Below are 26,405 nucleotides of genomic sequence, written 5' to 3'. Positions count from 1 at the left end.
TTTTTTTTTTTATTAAAATCGTTGGTGATATAACAGAAAATAGCTTAATTTAAAAACGATTTGAGGTTAAAATTGAATCAATATTTTTATTTTCATGATAAACTTTATGCATTTGGCCTTAGGCTAGGTGATACCACACTACGTCTTTAAACTAATTATACCAACACTCACTACACCGATAAGGTTTCAGGACACCTTGCCCTTCACGGTCCACTTGCATTCCATTACTAAAATCGTAATGGGCAATAAACAATCGAACTATTCTGCCTCAATAAATGTATTTTGACTTTTAAGGCTCCCCCTACTTAATTAAAATGTGATACACGCTGACTTTATATTGGTTAGATTAAATATATACAGAAGTAAGAAATCTTTGTACAATCCAGATTGATTGACCTACCAAATAGCAAAAGCTTCAAAAGCCCATATTATAGCAGAGAAAGCTTCATAGCTTCATGTACAAAAGACATAATTAGTGCATATTCGAAGAAAAGACTGCAACAATGATTGACATAGTATCTCATACGATAATACATTGTCAATGAGGACAATGACATGTATTGTAGAGATCACAATAATAGTAGAGAGAATAAAAAATTGTCTATGTTATGTTATACAGCTGGATGAGCAATTGATGTATTTTTTTGTTGCTAGTGTTTGTACAGTGTTTGTAGTGTGTGAAGAAGTTTTGTTGTTTTTCTTGCGTCGTAAGAATATGTACAACTGGATATCTTCAGTCTTACTAAAACATATTTTCAAGACACTAAAATAGATCAGTCCCTGTGCCTAGGCAACTGATTGATGGAGCCACTTACTGACTTGTAACTCGAACGAAACAGGTTGCATCAATCAAATGTCTCTGATTCATGGCAGTACCTGTACACAAGCTCCCGTAGCAAAAGGTATGCCTGAAGGATGTGCTGGAGAATGGAATGAAAATGGTGAATTTCATAATATCACGGCTAACAAAATCCAAAATAATGCAGTCACTTTGTAAAGAAATTGATGGCTCACACAACTGTCTGTTGACCCATACCAAAGTTAAAAGCTTTCCTCAGAGCAAAATCCTTGTGCACTTGTTTGAGTTAAGATCAGAAATCCTTCCCACCTCCTCAGTTGTACAGAAAATAATGTCTGGTTCCAGAATCCAGTTAATTTAGCAGGCGTTTTTCTTTTATTCAACGCCTCAACATAACAGTTTTGAACATGCAAGACCGAGTTCAATCGATGATAAAAAAGTTGTAATTCTTGAATAGGTATTTGGAAAACAACCAAACTGAGTGTTTCAGTACTATTCGTGACTTCTTGAAGGGGGAAAACAACTTCATTTGGTTCTATGCACTAAAACCAACATAACTATATATCTAAAAGGGCTTTACACAATGCTCAGGAAACATCTTCAGGCTATGTAAGACGATGGATGATTGATCATCCCTTTGATGATATCACTTTTTCAAAGTAGGTATTGAGCATAGCAGAAAAAGAAAAAAATGATTGAGGTCTCCTGTTATTACGAACAAAAACGTTTAAGAAGTTTGTCACTGATAAACTTTTGATTGGGTATAAGAAAAATAAAAGAATACCCCTGGTGGAAGAAAAAGCTATTGCAGTTTTGTTACTGTTTTCAACATAATTATGTAATAAAGTTTTTTTCGTGAGCACATCTGAAAACCAAATACAGATAGAAATCCACAGCTGAAACAGACCTTAGATTTTACCATTCTTTAGTGGTTCTGAACTTTCAAGAGCTATGCAGTTCAAAGCAATCACATTCATTACACTGAGTAGATTTTAACTCGAAGACTCCTCATCAGAAATAGAAAGGTGAGAGGGTATTATTTTGCTGTTTTTAAATTCAAATTTACTGTTAGTATGTTTTTGAAATCAAGTTCAAAAACAAGTTTACACTTAACACTCCTACGAAAAGACGTTTTTAGTCCTGATTTCTCCAAGCCCGTTCCCCTGGCTGTGGTTTCGCTAGATAGTAGATAGGGACAGTGGGAATCTCGTTAATCCATTCATTAATGGATTTAAATGGCAATTTCATTTAAATACAAAATTATTAGCCTTATATTAATAACCTTTCAAGTTGCTCTGGGGCCTATTGGGCCCCACTTTTCGTAGGAGTGTTAACCAATCAAAGTGGACATAAGTTATGAAGGTGAAATCATAGAAAAACCTTGCAGTTTTCATAATGTAAAAATAAATAATAACCTAATAATAAATAGTGTGCAATGAAAGTATCATAATTGTCTTTTCATTTCCAAGGTAACTGTTTCTATAATTTATACTCAGGTAAGAGAGAAAATCTCGAGAAAATATTCATTTTTAGGAGGAGGTTCTACTGGCAGTCGTTGTTTTCAGAGCAGAAGACATGGCACTTTACACAACTGCGTTTACCAGACTAAGAAAATACTATAATGTCATCTACCACATTACTTTCATAACTGACTACTCAACAGTTTCTATTAGATCACACCTATCAATCACCACTTCTTCAAAAGTGATTCAGAAACAAAACACTGATTATTTACCAATTCTCAATAATAATATTGGTCCTCGCCAATTTCTCATTAAATTACTTCTCACTAGATCAAAAAGAAAAGGCGCGCACCATTTCTGGTAAACCTTAAGTCAGAAGCGAAAAGCAAATTCTCATGATATTTGTTTCAACAAATAAAAACGAGAAAAACAATAACATTAGCACAACTTATTGTACCCTATAAACAAAACTGCACTACACGTTTCTCTAGACGATCGAGAAGAAAAGAAAAAGAAAAACTGCCTAGTAGCCATCTGTGTTTGTTTGTTTTCTTAGAGCAAAGACACAGTTTAATGTACGTTGTGTCCACTGCAGGAAATAGAGCCCCAAGTTTTAGCACTGTAAGTCCATAAACTTACCACTGTCCAATCGGGAGGGTACAATTGATTCTTACTGGACGGAGAGCATAAAGTCAGTTTCGCAACACAGATTTGTCTGGTACATCAAGTAGAAGAACCAGCAATTAATCATGTTGGTTCTTATTGTATGAAGAACACAAAAGCAGTTTCGCACCACAGATTTCTTTAGTGGAGCGAGAAGCAAGAACCAACTTTTAACTCATTCGTTCCCATTATATGAAAAATACAAAATTGCTTTGCACTTAGACTAGAATAAGAATTTACTGTACTAAGTTATAGTAGTGGAAAAAAAAAAACCTAATTACTCACCACATTTGTCCCAACTAGATCAGGAACAAAGGACAGCGAACAAATAACCACGATGGATGAAGCAGCTCCAAGCAACAATGCCACTCCGTATATTTCCTGGGTAGAGTACTGAGTTCCTTGTCCTATATATATCCAAGTGCACGCCGTCATTCCAAGAAATGTTCCAATTAAGTAAGAAACCTATCCAAAGTAAACATTCTGTCATATTAAAAGTAATAAGCCTAAACGTTCTGATATTTCAAAATACCAAACGTAAACAAAGTTAATACCATGTTATATTGAGAATAAGGAATTATTAAAAAGCAAGTTTCAGACTACACTTCAAATTTAAAAACAGATAATAATGAAGAAAGATATTTTATAATTTATGAAATAATGTTAAATTTCTTGAACATTTATGATGATGTTTTCTCTGGTGGCATTCTTAGATGTCATAATTTACAATTATAAGAAGAATACACAATATGCAGTTCCCTAAATTCGAATTTTATCTCTTCCAAGAACGTATCAAATAATGTAGTTGTAGGCCTTGAGAAAGAGATCACGAGACATTAAAACCAAAGTAAAAGGAATAGCTAATTCCCACCCTCGTTATCCTCAAAGTCAAATAGTGAAAGAAACTTAAAGAATTAGTTCGATTTGCGAAACATTTGCACTTCTGACATCTGTCACCAAGCATACAGTCTTTCAAGCACTGGTAACTTTATTACCATTCAATAATATCATGTCCGTTAGTGTTTCTGACTAATGTTATCATTACTGTTTGTGGTTCATGACAGAGATCACATGGAATTGTACAAAACTCTAACAGTAAAGATTCAGTTCAAGCAACATTTCAAAACCTTTACTGCTGTTTGTTTTGAATTTCGCGCAAAGCTACACGAGGGCTATCTGCGCTAGCCGTCCCTAATTCAGCAACGTAAGACTAGAGGGAAAGCAGCTAGTCATCACCACCTACCGCCAACTCTTGGGCTACTCTTTTACCAATGAATAGTGCGATTGATCGTCAAATTATGACGGCCCCACGGCTGAAACGGCAGCATGTTTGGCGTGTAACGGGGATTCGAACCCACGACCCTCAGATTGTGAGTTGAGCGCCATAACCACCTGGCTATGCCGGACTCCTTTACTACTGACTGCTTAGACTATACACATATAAAAATGAACAAAAACATCACATGTTAGACACACAAGAAATAGAAAATCCGCTGAAAATTTGTAATTATTTTTACTTTCTTGCAAGCTTACAACAAAATGGTTTGATATACTGCACCCAAACTTTTTATAGAACACTAAACAAAGTACTGTAGGTCATAGGGGTATTGAGAAGTCAATTTGTTTCTTTTATAGTTCATGTAAGCTGAAAATCATGATTATAATGTTATCATTACCCATTCAAGTTAGCTTTCTTACAAATACCTGGCGCTCATTTAAAAAGCTTAAGAATAGAGAGAAACACGAATTATTAGCCAATAATAGATTAACACTAGATGACTGTAATATGAAGATATGTAATGCTTTGTACACTATACAACTGCTGTCCTGAGGGAGCCAACCGATACACCATGTTTTAGATATATATATTTTCTTTTTAAAAGTTGCTTTCTACTGATGAAGCCAAAATAAAGGCTATGATTGAAATTTCTTTCCGAAAGTGTAACTAGTCGGTGAAATTGTTTGAAATTTGAAAAGAATTTTCCTAAAAGTATGTATTTTAAGAAATGTAAAATATTTAATTTTGATTTTTTTCTACAATTTTTAATGATAAAATCATTATCTATTTGCACTCGGACTGAACATCCGTAATGTAATTTTCATGTTAGGTATACAAATACTATTCCTCCTCCTACAGTTTTCACGTTTTATTTGCATAATTTTTAGAAATTATTAAATAAAATAAAAAGTTCTTAAGGTAAATATTTAATTTTATTTTCAATTTTTTCTAACATTTTATTGTAATGGACGTAACACGTATATCAATATTTGTGTGCATTTAACTAATATCCCTTCGCCATCCGGCCCAGCATGGCCAGGCGGTTAAGATACACGACTCCTAATCTAAGGGTCGCGGGTTTGAATCTTCATACCACCAAACATACTCATCCTTTCAACCGTGGGGACGTTATAATGTCACGGTCAATCCCACCATTCATTGGTAAAAGAGTAGCCTAAGAGTTGGTGGTGGGTGGTAATGACTAGCTGCCTTCCCTCTAGTCTTACACTGCTAAATTAGGGACGGCTAGCGCGGATAGCCCTCGTGTAGCTTTGCGTGAATTTCAAAAAGAAACAAATCCTTCGCCATCTGTGAATGACATCACAAACAATAATTTCACACTGGGTTTGAAGATTCATACAATTAGAGAAATAATTATGGTATATACAACAACCATTTCTTTACAATCGAACATAATTTTAAGTAAACCCACTCTCCTCACAACAAAAACATCGTATTCACCAGGGCTGTACGTGAGAGTTTGATGATATGAATTAATTTTTAAATGTAGTACTCAGAAACCGGAGTTCTCAAAAACACACTACTTGACCTCTGTCATGCCTGGGTGACCTTCACGAGCATTCTAACCATTGTACGATGACACACTCCTTGACCTCTGTCATGGCTGGGTGACCTTGACGAGCATTCTAACCTTTCTACGGTGACTATGCTTTACAGATAAGAACACATCCAATGCCACACTGAGAATGCGTAGGAGTTTTCTGGTCATATATTATAAAGGTATTTCAAGTTAGTCTAATACTTTATCTCTGTTTTAACATCAAGTTAGTTCCCAAGATGCTCTTTTCTTCAATGTCAGTTATCCCCACATCATGAGGCACAGAGAAGTTTTCTACATTTAGGGTAACTTTCAATTTCTCTTTTTTTTCTGGAACTTCATGCCCACCTGCTGTATCAATCATACTTTCTTCACTTCCAGAAGCAGTTTCACACCTTCATTAACTAGTCAGGTCAAACCATCATAGTCGTGTAACAAGTGTTGATTAACATATGGACAAGTTTTCCATCAAGAAACTGGTGGACTCACGAGATACTTTCTTCAAACAACGAACTTCTTATCAAATTTGTTTTAGATTTTCAGCTGAACTTTAACCCATAAATCCAGCTAGATCCTGTCCTTTTATTTCTGGTTAGTTCTTTGATTTGAATGAGACATATTTTTAATACATTATTTCCTAAGTTAATTAATGCCTGTTAACATTATTTCCTAAGTTAAATAATGTCTGTTAACATTATTTCCTAAGTTAAATAATATCTGTTAACATTATTTCCCAAGTTAAATAATGTCTATTACTTCCTAACAGTTTTAACTGAATTTTCATGTATCTCAGTATTCAATAGAGGATATTAACAGGAGTTCTGATTCTTTATTGGTTTTTATCCACAATTCCTCAAAATATTTCCTTCCAAGCTACTTTTAAAATACCCATTAATTCTTTCGGTTTTTCTATGATACTATTACGAGGACTTGATGTTTTAATACTTCAGGACTTGAAATCCTTATAACTTATAGATAATGACTTTAATATTTTTACAACTTTAATAGATTCAAATTTCATTGCAAACTGGAAATCTTAAAGAAGTTCATCTAATTTACTTTAATCTAATTGTCATATCTTTGTGATCGATAAGTTGGTTACATGTCAATGATTCCATCATTTGCCAGTTTGGCTAAAGTCTCTTCTTTCTTCTAATTTTGTTGATAGTTGTTGTGGCTCTCAGCTGAAAGATTATTTACTGTTGTGTGGTTTGTTTTGTATTTCGCGCAAACCTACTTGAGGGCTATCTGCGCTAGCCGTCCCTAATTTAGCAGTGTAAGGCTAGAGAGAAGGCAGCTAGTCATCACCACCCACCGCCAACTCTTGGGTTACTCTTTTACCAATAAATAGTGGGACTAACCGTTACAATATAACACCCCACGGCTGAAAGGGCGAGTATGTTTGGTGTGACAGGGATTTGAACCTGCGACCCTCGGATTACAAGCCGAGTGCCTTAACCAACTGGCCATGCCGGGCCCTTTTACTGTTGCCCATGTTGGTCCTTTTAAATGGGTAACAAAACGTATATCTTGCTGTTCAGTATTCAGTCATCTGCACTGATAATGTTTTTAAACTGAACCTGGTATGCTTCTCATGGACCTTCCCATCAAAGTCCGGTTATTAGTTTCTCAACTGACCACGGTTGAACTGGCCAGCTAAATTCCAGGACTTGATTTGGCGGCTTCGTAACAGGAGTAATCTAGAAAGATACTGCATTTACAGATGTCACAGCTAAGCCACTGAGACATATATATATGAAATAATATTAAAATTATAGAGTAAAATCATAGTTTACATAAATAGATGTTTTAAGATGGATCACTTTTATTTTTAATAAATCAAATTATTCAAGTTTGATAATTATAAAATCTTACCTTTTTGCCACAAAAATTAAACAACAGTCTCAACAACCAAGATGCTAAGAATCCACTGAGATTCATCACTAAAGGTATCTTTGCCAAAAAGTCCTTTAAAAACACGAAATTTTATTACAAAATTTAAAAGGCTTTAGATTCGTTAATTGTGAACTAAGAATATTAGTTTTAAATTTGGTTCTAGGTAAGTATATGAAAAACTGTACAAAATATTTTGTGACAAAACTTATTTTTATAAAAATTAAACCCATTTATGGAATTTACAAAAGCGCAACGTTATTATCCTTTTTCAACTATCTAAATTTAATGTACAAATGTAGGACAGCCATTTTGTGCATTATGATGGTTTTTGTCAACAGTACGTTCTAAAATATATTTTCAGATGACTCTTTATCATTATGTTTAGCTATAATTTTTTACAATTTGAATGCATAAAAAATCTCTGTCTTGAAAACATTCATAAATCAGCTACAGTGTTTGTTAGTGTTAATAGTAAAACCTAACAATACATTAATTATTATTACTTTAAATTGTTTGTTTTGAATTTCGTGCAAAGCTACAGGAGGGCTATCTGCGCTAGCCGTCCCTAACTTACATTTAATTACCACATTGAAGTCTTATACTTATAATCTTTATAATGTATGCATCTTATGCTTTATCAAAGTTTGAGCAAATTTTAGAAAACTCTATTTATGAATTGGAATGTATCATCAAAAGTTAGTTTGTTTTAAAGCGATGGTCAGTGACATGGAGGTGAGACGTTGTCCTGGATCTATTAACAGTACTTGAGGAAGCACTAATGAAGGTATACCAACAGCATTTTATAGTGTATTAAAGCAGGCATCGACTGGTATTTAGAGATGTACTAGTTGCGATACGAGTAATGGTTTTGCGAGCTATACATTGGTTATAGGAGTAACAGTGTTTCATGATGTAATACTGGCGATACAAGTGATATTACTTCGGAATATTTATGAGATCGTAATTATTGTATTTTCAGGCACGCTAATAGTGGCACAAGTAATCGCATTTCAAGGTATATTAATGACTCATTAGTAACAGTACTTAGAGATTATCATTGTGTGCTTAAAGAGTGTTATAATGTTGGCATGAGAACTGACGCTTCGTGTTTACTAACGTTGACAAGACCAGTGGTGTTTTAAAGTTGACGAATGTTGTATTTTAAAGTTTAGTAATGTCTGAATGATTACTGGTATTTTAAAGTGTAGTAATGTCTGAATGATTACTGGTATTTTAAGGCTGACTAATGTCGTTTGGAGTAACAGTACTTGCAAGTGTAGTAATGTCTGAATGATTACTGGTATTTTAAGGCTGACTAATGTCGTTTGGAGTAACAGTACTTGCAAGTGTAGTAATGTCTGAATGATTACTGGTATTTTAAGGCTGACTAATATCGTTTGGAGTAACAGTACTTGCAAGTGTAGTAATGTTTGAATGATTAGTGGTATTTTAAGGCCGACTAATGTCGTTTGGAGTAACAGTACTTGCAAGTGTAGTAATGTCTGAATGATTACTGGTATTTTAAGGCTGACTAATGTCGTTTGGAGTAACAGTACTTGCAAGTGTAGTAATGTTTGAATGATTACTGGTATTTTAAGGCTGACTAATATCGTTTGGAATAACAGTACTTGCAAGTGTAGTAATGTTTGAATGATTAGTGGTATTTTAAGGCTGACTAATGTCGTTTGGAGTAACAGTACTTGCAAGTGTAGTAATGTTTGAATGATTAGTGGTATTTTAAGGCCGACTAATGTCGTTTGAAGAAACAGTACTCGTAAGTGTAGTAATGTCTGAATGACTAATGGCATTTTAAGGCCGACTATAGGCGGCATGAGTGATGTTATTTTAAGATGCATTAATGGTGATATAATTCATATAAATGATGGTGAAAGCATTACGATATAGAATTAGAATACATATTTCACAGGCCCCCCTTACTACACAAAACGAATCCTTAAATAATGAGGTTAAATTGTATCACTACCTGAGATAAACCAAGAGATCCTTGGAGATACAGTGGAATGAATACGGCAACAAAGTTCTGGAACATACGAGCTGTTGTATAAAGAACGGCCACCTGAACAAGGATCACAGATAGAATTGTTTCATGTATGAGGTTCAAATAACTTGGAAATCACATACTACACAATTGTTTCATGTATAAGGTTCAAATAATGTGGAAATCACATACTACAGAATTGTTTCATATATAAGGTTCAAATAACTTGGAAATCACATACTACAGAATTGTTTCATGTATAAGGTTCAAATAACTTGGAAATCACATACTAGAGAATTGTTTCATATATAAGGTTCAAATAACCTGGAAATCACATACTACAGAATTGTTTCATGTATAAGGTTCAAATAACTTGGAAATCACATACTACAGAATTGTTTCATGTATAAGGTTCAAATAACTTGGAAATCACATACTACACAATTGTTTCATGTATAAGGTTCAAATAACGTGGAAATCACATACTACAGAATTGTTTCATGTATAAAGTTCAAATAACTTGGAAATCACATACTACACAATTGTTTCATGTATAAGGTTCAAATAACGTGGAAATCACATACTACAGAATTGTTTCATGTATAAAGTTCAAATAACTTGGAAATCACATACTACACAATTGTTTCATGTATAAGGTTCAAATAACGTGGAAATCACATACTACAGAATTGTTTCATGTATAAGGTTCAAATAACGTGGAAATCACAAACTACAGAATTGTTTCATGTATAAGGTTCAAATAACTTGGAAATCACATACTACACAATTGTTTCATGTATAAGGTTCAAATAACCTGGAAATCACATACTACAGAATTGTTTCATGTATAAGGTTCAAATAACGCGGAAATCACATACTACAGAATTGTTTCATGTATAAGGTTCAAATAACTTGGAAATCACATACTACAGAATTGTTTCATGTATAAGGTTCAAATAACTTGAAAATCACATACTACACAATTGTTTCATGTATAAAGTTCAAATAACTTGGAAATCACATACTACACAATTGTTTCATGTATAAGGTTCAAATAACCTGGAAATCACATACTACACAATTGTTTCATGTATAAGGTTCAAATAACTTGGAAATCACATACTACAATAACACCTCAATTATATTTTCATTGAATATTCGTAATAATTAATATATCTAGACAGCCTTTCTACATATTACTTTATCACTTCACAAGTACATTTTAGTATATGAAACATTTATGTGTGTGTGTATAAAATCTAGAAAATATCAAGTTTCATTTTCTAAATATGTGGCGAGTGTATCGTTATTAAAACGTAAAAGTATTTGACAGAAGTAAGGATTTTCCATTAGTTATTGAAAACATGTTCTAACAAATGTTTATGCAATCAATTGGGAGTTAGTTACCAACAGCTCATTTTGACTGAATGTCCTAACGAAATTAGATTAAAAATGAAATAAAATGAAGCTCTCTTAAAAGGGCTAAAGGTGTTTAGAATGTGTTATTTGCATATTATATTGATTCCATATCTTTCTAACAGACAGATATGTCATACCTAACAGTAAATTTTTGTATTTCACTAAAGTGCTATTGTTCAAAAGTTAGTACTTACTAATATAATTTTATAGTTTATAATTAAATCAGAAAGTGTTCCTAAACTTCAGCATACCACACATGAAGATTAAGTTTTAACTACCACAGAACTACTGCCAAGCACAGACCTTAATAAGCATTTTTTCTCAGTAATAAGATAACGAATTTTCTTTTCAAAGTCTTCCAAAATTTCTTCATATAAAACTCTACACTAAGAGTGATAACTAATTGTGTTCATGATGTTAAAAAATACGTAGGTCCAAGAAGTCTTGTTAGAAATGAACAAAAACCCTATAACCAGAGCGCTTTCGAAAGGTGGGCCTATCTTTTTCAGGAGCAGATTCGGAATGGTGGTGTAACTGAGGGAATTTAGTGACGTCATAAAGATTGTCCGGTTTCCAGGATATGCCTATTTCTGTTCTTTAACAGATTTACTGTTGTACATTTATTTTAGCACCTACGTTTGTATCTGTATAGTTTTCTTTTTTAGACAAAAAATGATATTCTTTTGTCTGTGTATTGCGAAAGTACCACCTGTTCTCGAAATTTGTAGAACGTTCTTGGACGTAAGAATCAACAATGTACAAGGTGTGTATGTGATACTAGTGATTGACAGTATTGTTGCAAGCAAACGTTGGTGAGTGTTCTAGAATCTCACATGATTGATACATAAAAACCGACGTGCCGAGAGACAAGAAATTACTCTCGGTCAGCTCTAGTCAGTGTACTATAGGCCTAGAATAATATAATTGTTGACTTGATGGTTTTCAATTGGCACTGTCTGGAATCTCCCAATTTAGAAAGTTACTGAAATTGACTTTAACATTACACGTTTATCCACATGCTGATCACCAGGACCAGTATCTAGCCAATGCTCCATTGCAGGTTGTTACATATTATAATTTATCTCACGCGAGCCTCCAAGTTATTATGTTACGTATTACAATTTTAAATAACCTGAAACAGAATTAAACTGTAATTTGATTTAAAAGTTAATTAGATGCCGATACAGTTACAACAGAAAGTGTTCGTACCCCTGCGTCGTGAGTAGTTTTCCTCATAACTTAAAAAGTATCACGATTAGGATAATGAAAGTAAAGTATATTATAAATATTATACTAACACACATCTACATAAATTTTTATGTAAATTGAACGACAAATAAACTGTTTAAAAACAAATACCAAACATAGGAGGGGCAGAAAGTGTTCGTGCGTCTACTTTAATGGTCAGTTGTGTAACCTTTCAGGTGAATTAATTGGCACAATCTCTCCTCATAGCTCTCCATGATCGTTTGACAGTACTCGACTGGTATTTTGTTCCATTCTTTTTTAAAGAAGGCCTCCAACTCTTGCAAGGTTTTCGGATGACGCTGATAAACCCTGGTCTTAAACTCATGCCAAACGTTTTCAATTGGGTTGAAATCAGGTGACTGCAATGGCCACTCCAGAATGCTTATATGGTTCCTCTGCAACCAGGATTGCACATATTGTCATTGTCATAGGGTCATTGTCGTGCTAGAAGATCCAACGACGCCCAAGCCGCAAGTTCCGAGCATCATTCTCGATAAAAGTGTCTAATATACCAACGTACTCTTCTTTTTTCATGATTCCGTTGACGCGATGAAGGCTGCCTACACGAAAAGAGCTGGAGGAATCCCATAGTATGATCGAGCCACCTCCGTATTTAACTGAAGGGACAGTGTTCTTTGGAAGATTTCGTTCCTCCTTCTTACGGAAAATATAGCGAACATCATTGTGGCCGAAAAGCTCGATTTTAGTATCGTCTGACCAAAGAATACTCTTCCAATAGGTAAAGGGTTTATCTACATGTTTTCTTGCATACCTCAATCGTGCTTCTAAATTAACAGGCATGCTTTGAACCAAGAAGAGCGTAATATGTTCGTAACTGTAGAAATGCTTACTTCAACCCCAGTTTCCCTTACCAGTTTCTGTATGTCATTACGTCTTAAACGAGGGTACCTACTAACTTCTCTAAGAACCTTTTTCTTGGTTCTCTCTGGAATCTTGGTGGGGCGTCCAGAACGAGGGAGGTTACGAGTCTTGTATTTTACAATAATTCGGTTTTTAAATCACTGGACAGTTGTTTCCTGTTCGCCATGATGACCAAGCAGATAACGACAAAGACGGCGTTAAATTACCGGAAGTACATCTTTTGCTGGCTAAATTCCAATAAGTATGAACCCAGTGTCTAGTTATAAAATGGCATAATGTGGTTGATTCGCCAAACTAAACAAAATGTTTACAGAAATAGCAGTTTTTTCATATGTTCTGAACTGTACGAACACTTTCTGCTCCTCCTATTTTTGGTTATTTGTTTATAAACATTTTATTTGTCGTTTAATTTACATAAAAATTTATGTAAATGTGTGTTAATATAATATTTATAATATATTATACGTCTATTAGCCTAATAGTGACACTTTTTTATGTTATGAGCAAAAAACCCGTCGGGACACAGGGGTACAAACACTTTCTCTCGTAACTGTGTGTATCAAATTTATGATATTTGCCAACAAGACTGATACACACAATTTTCTTTCTTAATACAAATATATGTCAATATACAGATAATGATACAATTTTTAACAATGGCTGTTACAATTATGATTTATATATTAATCTTTTACAAACTTACATACAACATTGAGTCTTCTTTCCGATCCGGAACTTCCTTGATAACTTATCGAGGGTTCACGACGAGCGAATTAATTCTGAGTTGAAATAGATGCACTTCACTTAACGAGGATATAGCTAGACTTTCATTTATCGACGTGAGCTTTTCACATCCGAAGTTATACAATGGCCTCGTAAAAATACTAATGTCCGAATTTAATCCTCTGAAGTTAAACAATTTATAATATTCGAAATTTATAAACGTTCCTGGTCATATATCTGTAGTTTCTTAATTGATAAGCCTTAATCACTGTTATAGCTTTCAAGGTTTATAGTATATCGACTGTACCAAGCCAACAATATATACTACTGTCTCTCGGCTCTGCGATTTGTAAACATTAGGCGAGGTTCTAAAAATTTCAATTAGCCAAACAATACTTTCGTGAAACATATATTGTTAATTTTTACATATGAGAATCTTCTGTAAATTGAGTGAATAGGCGCGAATTTCACAATACACATTTAACAGTACCAGTTGCGTGCATTTATAAATATATATTTAGCTGAAATAAATATTGATATTAAAATAAATATATAATAGTAAATTCGTTACAAGGTAAATCAGTGAATTTTTAAAGGAGTACCATTAGCATTAATTTCCATGGTGCTATAGTTTGCTATGTTTAGGGCTTTCTCAATTCTCATCATTGAAAATCCTCTCTTACAACCAGCTGTGTTGACTAAAATGGCCATCATTATCTCCACAACATGCAAAACGATGGCAAATTTGACAAGCGTTTCTCTTAATATGTCATCATACAGTTGGAGCTGAGATGAAGTTCTCATTTTTTACAAATGCAGCTTCAATGGCAAATATTTCTCAAAGATATCTTCTCTCTGTTCCTCCTAAAAATTGTAATACAATGGTATGTGGTCCTATCTAACTCCTCATTTCCATAATTAGTAATTTCTAAGTGTCATGTGGCTGGGCACTAATGTTGAACACTTCAGCAAAATTACTAACTGGTGGATTCTGTAGTTTCCCAAATTTGACATCAATGATGACTATAGCTTCATCAACATTTTAGTCTATATAGGTTCATAATATATTTCATCCAATTCTTCTTTGAGACCCACATCCTTGTGTTTTTTCAAGAAAATATTCAGACTTGGACCTGGTGTGGATTTGAGGTTTACTAGCTCAAGCAAAGTTGGAATAACTACAGTGATAAGCATGTCTTCAGCTTGAAATGCTTGTGACATGGTAGAATAATCAGTACTATAATAAAGACTTGCACTTCCGACTTGTGGAAGACGTAAGTACTTATCCCATTAAAGTTCAAGCTAATATATAAGTTTGAGACATAATTTCAGGACTTATTCCAATAGAATGAAATGCAGTTCTTATACACACGATGACTAGCAGACGAATCAACAACGATGAACATTTTGCTAATTTAGTGACTGATGCACAAGACGAACACACACTGTTTCCTTCTCAATTACTGCAGCATTTACAGAAAGATCGACAAGCACAGAGAAACATTTAGCAGCAGTAACTTGTTCAACTGCTGCTACGTACATCATAAAATCTTTGAAACTAGGATCATTGAGGTAAGTTGTCCAAACTTGCACTGTTTATATTTTGTACTCCACAAAGAGTCTCAAGTCTTCGGAATCACATACATATTTGCACGATGCAATATGCAGTGTGGAAAAAATATGTAAATTTTAAAATATTGTCTGCACTCATGCGCCTCATTACTTTGTCCTTGTGAGTCGATGTGGATGCAGGTATTGCTTTAATTACTGCATTATGTTTTAAATGTATTCTACTTTTCCGATGGAATTGGGATGTGTTTTCGAAATTCTTGCTTGCTTTGAATAACTGGCTTTCTGCATCGGTAATGTTTGGATATTTTCGACAACACTCATAGAACATGACATCTTCCTCATAACATACTGTATCCACTCATGTTCACTTTTCTGAGCTACTTTGAATATCTCTTCCTCTTGTCGTCATCACACTTTTTGTATTGTGATGATGTATGGGCATTAGACGTATAAATAGTCAGAGAGTTAGATATGCCACTACCAGTGTCATAATTGTTTTGACTGCTACTAGCATGACTGAGGTGGTCTGATTTTTGTCTCAGATTGCTTTGTAGGTAATAAATCTATAGTAACACTTGTTTCTGTCTGATCACTTTTATCTTTTGATGGTATATTTTACTACTTTGGTGTCACTACCAAGGAATCGACTTAAATCACTCCGTGAAGTTTTTGTTTTAATGGTTTAAGGAGACATACTGAGTATTATCTACATACAATTGTCTGCTAAATATCGTTTTCGCCAATTCTCCAACGTTCACGATGAAAAATAATAACTTTTATTATAAATCATTTAAATTATATTTGTTTGAATTGATGTTTCAACTGTTCAGAAACTCAGGCGGTTCAGTAATTCTTACTTTTATTTTTGGTTAGTTTCGGTACTAAACATGTAAAAATGAAAATATAAGAAACTTGAAATAAATTAAACTTAGAATTATAAACTGTAAATTTAAAAAAACAAAAAACAAACATTATAAGGACTGCAAGGCGTGAGTGATCACGCGTTTGACTCATGTGACGTAGACTTACGGTAAAAACCGTAAAAATGATTAAACTTCAAATAGTCTAATGATAGAATAATAAAGATATCCGAATAAGAAAATAAGATAATAAAAATTAAAAACTCAGAATTAACCCTAGAACTTTATTTACAAATGTGTATTTAGTGCAATCTAAGAAAAGTTTTATATTTTTGACATATAGTTAACAGCATGTATTTTTATATTTTTGACATACAATTAACAGCATTTATTTTTATATTTTTGACATATAGTTAACAGCATGTATTTTTATATTTTTGACATACACTTAACAACATGTATTTTTATATTTTTGACATATAGTTAACAGCTTGTATTTTTATATTTTTGACATATAGTTAACAGCATGTATTTTTATATTTTTGACATATAGTTAACAGCATGTATTTTTATATTTTTGACATATAGTTAACAACATGTATTTTTATATTTTTGACATATAGTTAACAACATGTATTTTTATATTTTTGACATATAGTTAACAACATGTATTTTTATATTTTTGACATATAGTTAACAACATGTTCCACATTTTCGTTAAGCGCTTTTTTATTTTTTTTTACATTATATTTTGTTGTTTTTTAAATACTTAGGTGATATTCATATAATTGGTCTCAACTTAAAAGAAACCCGAAAATAATATCAAAATGGTAGGTGATCTATTAAAAAATTACACTTCTGTTAAAGAAATTCTAATATATAAAAATTTGAAATTTCTACTCGACCTCCACTAAAAGTTGCTTGCCCCCCAGACATGCAGACAGTTGCTATTTGTTGGTAAGTGCAAAGGACTATCTGTGCTCTGCCCACCATGGGTATCAAACCCTGTTTCTAGCAGTGTACGTCCACAGACATACATGCCACTGTGCCACCAGGGGACACGTGCGGACGGTCAATTTTTCGAACGCTGGATAAACGTGTAAAGATAACATGGTATGTAATTAAGCTTCGATCGAGTTATCATTTATGTATAAATTCTGTTTATCTACAGTGCTTTTCTGTATTTCATTTTTATCCTATCTCGAAACAATAATTCTAACAACCAGGCGAAAACCAAACGGCGCAGCACATTCACTCAAACTCAGGTTCAAAATACAGTGGGAAAGATGTCTATGGAAGTAGGATCCACGCATCAGTGGAGAATAAATACCCCATCTATCAGATTTTATTCAATAGTTGTAAACACCACACATTAAATGAAATTATAATCGAGCTTAAAAAATAGGGTAACACAACAGTTCAAGCATATTGTACAACACAAATAAAATTCATTAACAGTAGTAAGTTATAGCAAGACCGGAGCTACTAAGCAAACAGAACAGCAACAAAACCAAGTCACGTTTTACTATATCAAATAAAACGTCTTTCCTATACAGTTGGCAATTCAGTTCGCAGAACGGTTTTAAACGTTATGATCATCAATAACAAAGCGAATTGTAATTGTAGGCTCAATTTATTTAGACAATTAAAATCGGAACTTAACCTTTAAATACTAACGTGTTACCATCATCCAACCTACTAACAGATCAGTCGGCTGTTAATGTTCGTACTTATAACTTCTTTGTAACGACCTTAATCCCAACTACTTTGGAGTCATCTAGTCATTTCTGGAAGTTAAGAATGTTTATTACCCTACAACAGGCCAATACGGCAACCATTCAGAGACAGGGATTCGTCTTCACGACCCTCAAATCAATCACGAGTCAAAAGCCCTAACCACCAGGTTGTTACGTATTACAATATGAAACAGCCTGAGATTAAGTTAAATCACAATTTAAATTTAGAAATTAATTAAATGTCGAGATGTATCAAATTTATGATACTTGCCAACAACATTAATACACAGTTTTCTTTCTTAAAATAAATATATTTTAATATACAGAAAGTAATACTAGTTATAAACAATAATTTGTATGTAAAAGTTTTACAAACTTACAAATAATACTGAGTCTTCTATTTGATCCGCAACTTCCATGACATTCTATCCAGAGTTCACGATGAATGAATTATTTTCCTGCTGATATTGGTACAAATTACTTAACGGGGAGCTAGCTAACACTTCGCTGATCACGATTTTTCACAGCTAATTTATACAATTTAATCGTGAAAATACCGACGTTTGACTTAAAACACTAAAGTTAAATGGTTTTTAATGTTCGAAATCTATAAATGTTCATGGTCCCTATCTGAAGTTCCAGATTAAGAAACGCTAATTAGAGTTATAGTTTCCTAGGTTTATAGCAGCAAACCAATATACGATCTCTGGTCGCTTCGCGTTGTTAATTTTTATAGGTTTAAGGCGAGTTTTTAGAAATTTTAGACTGCACAATAATACTGGCGTTTACATACACATATAAACTGTTGATTCTTACATTCGAAAATCTTCTACAGCTTTAAATTCTCGCCATCACGAATTCTACAACTTTAAGTAAAGAGACGTGGATTTCATAATACAGATTTAACGGTATAAGTTACCTACATTTCCAACTATGAATTTAACTTGTACAAATATCAATATCAAATTAAATGTATAATAATAAATCCGTCACAAGGTCTATTTAGTTGTATAACTGATCTCAACAAATGTCTCCAGAATATTTTATCTTTGGAATCTAAAAATTATTTCTTATACTCACCACATAACCAGCAAACTCTGCAATTGTTATAAATCTCTAATTCGTCCAATCTTAAAGGCTTTTGGTAAAAAACAGGATTTAAATACAAAAGACATGAACTACTTACGCATACATCTAGTTTCGTGTAAACTAACCATTTATTCAGAAACGGAAAAAAACAGGGCTTCAACAATGAATATTACACGGTTTTCAGAAGTTCAACAAATAAACAAAACTACGTTTCCCTTTGGTCATTTATCATCGAAAGTCTGAAAAGACTTGTAACAAAAAGATAGATGATCATTCTTATATGGAAGCTGAACACTGTTCTATTGAAAGGACTTTGTGCTCCTATCGCGAACAATCGGATGAAGGTTTTACAAAGATTGACGTGGAAAGATTCTAACACATTGTTATTTAAAAGCTTATTTGTACATTATTTCCTATACAGCCTTAACTTCCACCACATTTGGATTCACCTCTAATGACACTCTCCCCATTGATTCAACATATATAACACAACGTCTACTGAAATCCATATTATTAAATTTAATAAGGCATGCACAAAGTTCAAATTATACAGAGATGAAAGACTTACTTTATTTATTTTGAAAACCTGCAAAAATGTTATCACCAAACCTGTCAATAAAGGTTGTACTGTTGTGCTTCATAAAAAGGATTCGTATATTCACGAGCCAACAAGAATATATTAACTGACCAACAGACAAATAAATGACTCCACCTTGCACAAACTCTACGCGATAATAACCATCTTAGTTTTAGAAACTATCAAGGATATTATAGAAAAACTAATCAAATGTAACCATCATCCACCCTATGTCAAAATCCTTATACTGCAATACCCCTAAAGTTGCCATTTTCTATATTGACTAAAAATTCACAAAGCTAAATCCTTAAGGTTCCCCATAGTCTCTGCTTGTAACTACCTCGACGTTGTTTCTCAATCATCAGTAAACGGCCCATCAGATAAATATATCAACCATGTCCTTAATTTTTTATTGGATTTACAAGACTGTCTAGTATAAGTTATTATTCAGTTCATTTATGTGATCTAAGATAAATAATTATTTAGTTTTTATTTTAATGGTAAGACGTATAACATATGTCGTTGCATAATTCGGTAGAAGTCATATGTTATGTATGCAGTTCAATTATTTTAAATTGATGTCACAGTTCTAGAACCTCCTGCGTTTTTCTCGCTGCTTTAACAGTTACAGACTAACTTCTCTTTTACTAATTTAACTTTTTTCCTAACTTATGTTCACTTGTTCGCCTATACATACATCGTTCAACTGAGGCCTACAAAATTCTACAAACTACGAGAAGCTATGAATTTGAAAAATATTCGCCTTCGCCTAAATTTGTCATCTCTCACTTTTAATTAATAAAATCAATATTTTTATCTCTTTCATCATAAACAACGATTACATGTATTCATAACAATAAAAATTTAATAATAAAAATACAGTAAAATGTACCACTAAAAAATGTCCACTTTTATACTTGATATAATAAAATGGGTTATGGTGTCCTAATCATCCTAAACTATGACTGAATATGATGAAACCTTCAAAATATTAAATATATATAGCCACATAACACTTTATCAACACCATTTTGATATTCTGAGACTGTTTTGATAGAGAAAAATGTAGGAATAGAAATATGAAATGATAGTAACACTGAAAATAGTTATTTTGGGGACTTGACATACTAGAGTTCCATAATGGGTAGTGATACTGTAACAATCTTGAACAATATTTAATTGTAATAATGATTGTCTACAACAGTCACAAGAAAACTAAACACTGTTACATTGATGAACAAATATTTCCTAGTATAACTTTATTTTCTAAACATTGGATGATTGACTGGATAACAGTTTCGTTTTAAAAGGTGAACTACACTTTCTATTCCCCTTCCCCATTCTTTTCGAATAAAGAAATACAATTATTTTCATGTTTCCTTCTTACAAGAGATGACTTACTACCACTGGCTGTTTTGTACAGTTTCTCCAGTAGCAGTCCCTTTTGTTGTTCAGCACTACTTTGACTTTCACATATTTGTTCATTTCTTTTCAAAAGCTTTCTCTCATCAGCTATGCCACAATCACTCGCTTCATATAATTGTTTTCTACCACACTTTTCATCTATGGCTATCATCGGCTATGCCACAGCCACACCCTTCATATAATTGGTATGTACTACTTTTTTAATCTGTGGCTATCATCAGCTATGCCACAGCCACTCCCTTCATATAATTGGTTTGTACTTCTTTATTCATCTGTGGATATCATCAGCTATGCCACAGCCACTCCCTTCATGTAATTGTTTTCAACTACTTTTTTCATCTGTGGCTATCATCAGCTACGCCACAGCCACTCTCTTCATGTAATTGTTTTCCACTACTTTTTTCATCTATGGCTATCATCAGCTATGCCACAGCCACTCCCTTCATGTAATTGTTTTCAACTACTTTTTTCATCTGTGGCTATCATCAGCTACGCCACAGCCACTCTCTTCATGTAATTGTTTTCAACTACTTTTTTAATCTGTGGCTATCATCAGCTATGCCACAGCCACTCCCTTCATATAATTGGTTTGTACTTCTTTATTCATCTGTGGATATCATCAGCTATGCCACAGCCACTCCTTCATGTAATTGTTTTCAACTACTTTTTCATCTGTGGCTATCATCAGCTACGCCACAGCCACTCTCTTCATGTAATTGTTTTCAACTACTTTTTTCATCTGTGGCTATCATCAGCTATGCCACAGCCACTCCCTTCATATAATTGGTTTGTACTTCTTTATTCATCTGTGGATATCATCAGCTATGCCACAGCCACTCCCTTCATGTAATTGTTTTCAACTACTTTTTTTCATCTGTGGCTATCATCAGCTATGCCACAGCCACTCCCTTCATGTAATTGTTTTCAACTACTTTTTTCATCTGTGGCTATCATCAGCTATGCCACAGCCACTCCCTTCATGTAATTGTTTTCAACTACTTTTTTCATCTGTGGCTATCATCAGCTACGCCACAGCCACTCTCTTCATGTAATTGTTTTCAACTACTTTTTTCATCTGTGGCTATCATCAGCTATGCCACAGCCACTCCCTTCATATAATTGGTTTGTACTTTTTATTCATCTGTGGATATCATCAGCTATGCCACAGCCACTCCTTCATGTAATTGTTTTCAACTACTTTTTTTCATCTGTGGCTATCATCAGCTATGCCACAGCCACTCCCTTCATGTAATTGTTTTCAACTACTTTTTTCATCTGTGGCTATCATCAGCTATGCCACAGCCACTCCCTTCATGTAATTGTTTTCAACTACTTTTTTCATCTGTGGCTATCATCAGCTATGCCACAGCCACTCCCTTCATATAATTGGTTTGTACTTCTTTATTCATCTGTGGATATCATCAGCTATGCCACTGCCACTCCCTTCATGTAATTGTTTTCAACTACTTTTTTCATCTGTGGCTATCATCAGCTATGCCACAGCCACTCCCTTCATGTAATTGTTTTCAACTACTTTTTTCATCTGTGGCTATCATCAGCTATGCCACAGCCACTCCCTTCATAAAATTGTTTTCTACTACTTTTTTCATCTGGATGTTTCCATCTGTAATCAATTATTTTATTCAGATTAACTCATTGTGAATTTCATTTCTTTTCTCAACGACTCTCTCTCACTCTCTCATGCATGGAACAGTATTAGATATGAGGTTTTCTCCTCTTTAGCTTCTAATCATTTCTGGGCTCAGCAGACAGCCTGATGTGGCTTTGGTATAAGAAAACACACACTCTAACAGCTTATTTCCAAATCCAATCTTTTCTCTTTTCTGCATTTTATTCCTCCAGTATTTGTTTATGGTTGCTTTAAGCATTTTAGTAGATTTTAACACTTCCTGACTGAATGGGATTTTATGAGGCTGAAGCTTGTCATGATCTACAAACTTAACCACGTTCCTGACAGTTCTTACATCACTCACAAATTTCTTTCTAATGGCGATTCTATCTTTGGTGACAGCATTTATATTGACATACAAGCTTTTTATATGTCTGCATGAGAGAATTTGAACCTTTGAATTATGCTTTGTAAATTCAATGATTCACCGCTGTCTCACCAAGAGATCCAGTGTTACTTAACAGACACGTCAGATCCAGGAGTATTGTAGTACTCCTACTTTTAAACATTTGAGTTATACAGCAACTGTAAGTAATATTATTGTAGTATCTGCATGTGTAGCCAAGCACCATGCACTTTGCAACTCTTTCTTAAACCACTGGTTACGAAGATATATGAACTATTAAAGTTAACTGCTGTATTGTAACGAAAACAAACTTTAACTCAATCATCCTAATATTGAAAGTTAATTTCAAAAAATTATTCCCGAATACGTGTAGGCTTTTTGAGTCTTTGAATTACAGAAACAAATCTTAAACTACCGCTGTACCTATTGATTTTAATTCATTACCAATATCAAATAATAATTGTTTCTTACTTGATAAAAATGTTTATTTTTCAGCCAGTATGTCCACTTCAAACTACCAAACATTTCGGGCGTCTTCCTAGTTGTTTCGTTGTGATGTGGTTGGTTTTCTTTTACACCAATATGAAAAATTACTGAAAATACGATTCCTAAACCAACCAAAAGGAATGAAATCACCTGCAAAGAGAAATGAAACCCAAGTTTAGAATAACCTTTTTCATTTTCTGGTACCATCTGGTACCATGGACCTTCACATAATAAATAACTCTGAACTGACCGATGTTGGCAGGTGTTTTGTTCTTTAATATATCTAAATTGTTATGAGCAAAAATAAGCAATTATTCATTTGGTAAACGCCTCATCCAAGTCTACCCAGGGCTTTAGTATCGCAGGGTAATGAACACACATATGCGTCGCGTAGTTTGTTCTTAGGAGATAAATATAGAAATGGAAGTCCAAGAATATTTTTATATAAAATCAAAGCTTCCCATAAATTTAGCACTGAGTAGCGTTTTTTGATGATTGCAATATAGAAATGATTAAATATCTCCATATATATGAAACAAAAACAATGTAATTTAATATATAACCTTAGAATAAAACTTTTATATACAAGGCTATAATAAAGTTATTATTTAGTGAACTTGGTTTTCATTACAAATGTTTAAAGTTCATTATTTCAAAAGTAATAATTATGACAAATTTGCGCGGTAAAGCTGTATGAATCGTAAGGTGTGTATTAAGTTTAACTGTTGCATAATACTAGACAGTATTAATATATTATACTGTTCACATCATTTTACTCGAAGCTTCCAAGTTTTCTAGTTGTGTAATATTGTAGCTACTAGAGAACTAGATTTTTCTGTCGTGTTATAAATACGTGCAGATGCAGGAAGCCAGGAAAATTGGTTTGTTTTGAATTCCGCGAGAAGCTACAATAGAGCTACCTGCGCTACCCGTCCCGGGAAGGCAGCCAATCATCACCACCTACCGCCAACTCTTGAGCTACTATTTTAACAACGAATAGTAGAATTGACTGTAATATTATAACGCCCCACAGCTAATTACGAGATGCCTTAACCACCTGGTCATGCCGGGCCAGCTAGGTAGATAGAAAAATAATAGTTGGCGAAGAAAAGCATGAACTTAGCTGGCGCGTAAGTGAGTAATTAGGCTTAACGAGTGATTCCTACAGTGTGTTTCACAAGGATAAGAAAAGTACATTATCTTGTCAATTGCGGGATCTTTTCTGTTTTCTGCATTGCGTTCACTCTTTTACTAACGAATAGCGGAACTGACCAAATCACAATAACGTCCTCACGTTGAAAGAGCAAGCATGTTTGGTGTGACGGAGATTTGAATCCGCGATCCTCAGATTACGAGTCGAACGCCTTAACTACCTAGCCATGAACTATATAGTAAGAAACAGAATAGAGAAAAATAATTATATTTGTAAATTGGATTCTAAAGTAGCAGCCAGTTTGTGTGGACTTTTGACAAAAAAGTTGTTGTTTGTATTGAATCACAAAAATACACAATGGGATTTCTGTTATCGAAACTAGCACTGCAATAAATGAAACAATGGCGTCATCGCGAGGCCGTCTAGTGTTTCGTCAATATAATACTGGTAAGGCACATAAATACGGTTTGAAAGTGTTTTAACTATGTGTTCACCAATGGTAAACCTCTACCAACACTGTTTCTGTTGGAAAAGATGGCACACATTAACAACAAGGGCATCCCTCAGATGGTTTCACCCATGCGACTGAAATAGTCCTTGATCTTACTAAAGCCTATTTAGATGCAGGGAAAACAATAGCTAAAGCTAACACTATGGAACAAAATTTTTACTTTTTCTTGTTCCTGGGCAGAAAGTGTCATTTCCCAATTGCTTATGCAAAAAGTAAATGGAAAAGACTTATTTTTCTCTTCAAACTTCGCTTTTGTGACCTGGAAGTGTATAACTAAAACATGATGGGAGACTATATTTGGGAACTGATATGTGAAAGTGATCGATATTACAGTTGCAAATCTCGAAAAACTACTCACTTCTAAACATTTTTGTATAACTTTAGTATAAATGCATGTAAATCTTGATTCATATGTTGTTTTATTCAGACCTTATGTGAATGAAAATGTGAAAATTTACCCGTTTTTACACAGAAAATAAGTTAATTTCTAAATTTCATTATCCAATGTCATAAAAGCAAAGTTTGAAGGGAATAATGGCCATTTTCTGTACTTTTACAGCATAATTATGAAATAACACATACTATCCAGGAACAAAATCTGTGTTATATAGTGTAATTTCTACACATTAATCGATTTAACAAAGCATCCAGCCCACTTTGTAGGAACGTTTCAAATGAACAGAAAAGGTAACTAACCCCAAGGAAATTATAAGTGCGAAAGTAAAGAAGGGAAAAATTGTAGATCACTAACAAGAGGATAAAATTGTGATTGCAAAATGGAAGAATAAACGTGATGTTCTTCTGTTGTTAGTGAAGCATGATCTGAGCTTCAAAGATATTGGACGGAAAATCAGTGATGTGGATGTCAAAAAACCAGAAATGGTTTTCAATGTCAATATCATAAAACAAAGAATAGACATATCCGATCAAATGTCCAGTTGTTTCTCGCCACTTAGAAAGAGCATTAGATGGTGTCATAAGATTTCCTTTGAGTTTTTTACGAAACATAGCAGTGGGAAATGCTTTGGTAT

At 33.7% G+C, this 26,405-nt stretch overlaps 1 protein-coding gene across 2 annotated transcripts in view; it reads right to left on the bottom strand.

Moving 5' to 3' along the window:
• LOC143250853 (major facilitator superfamily domain-containing protein 12-like) overlaps positions 1-26,405 on the bottom strand; it is a 60,016-nt gene that overhangs the window by 17,320 nt on the left and 16,291 nt on the right. For both annotated transcript variants that reach the window (XM_076501956.1, XM_076501957.1), the window contains exons 5-8: positions 23,696-23,860; positions 9,643-9,735; positions 7,638-7,730; positions 3,211-3,390 (exon numbers count right to left, since the gene is read on the bottom strand). In XM_076501956.1, coding sequence (XP_076358071.1) covers positions 3,211-3,390; positions 7,638-7,730; positions 9,643-9,735; positions 23,696-23,860 — 531 coding nt within the window. The remainder of the gene's footprint in view (positions 1-3,210; positions 3,391-7,637; positions 7,731-9,642; positions 9,736-23,695; positions 23,861-26,405) is intronic.

This window comes from Tachypleus tridentatus, chromosome 5 (assembly GCF_004210375.1).
Source record: "Tachypleus tridentatus isolate NWPU-2018 chromosome 5, ASM421037v1, whole genome shotgun sequence".
Classification (NCBI taxonomy): domain Eukaryota; kingdom Metazoa; phylum Arthropoda; class Merostomata; order Xiphosura; family Limulidae; genus Tachypleus; species Tachypleus tridentatus.
Note: the sequence above shows the minus strand (reverse complement) of the source record. Positions and strands in the feature narration are given on the sequence as shown.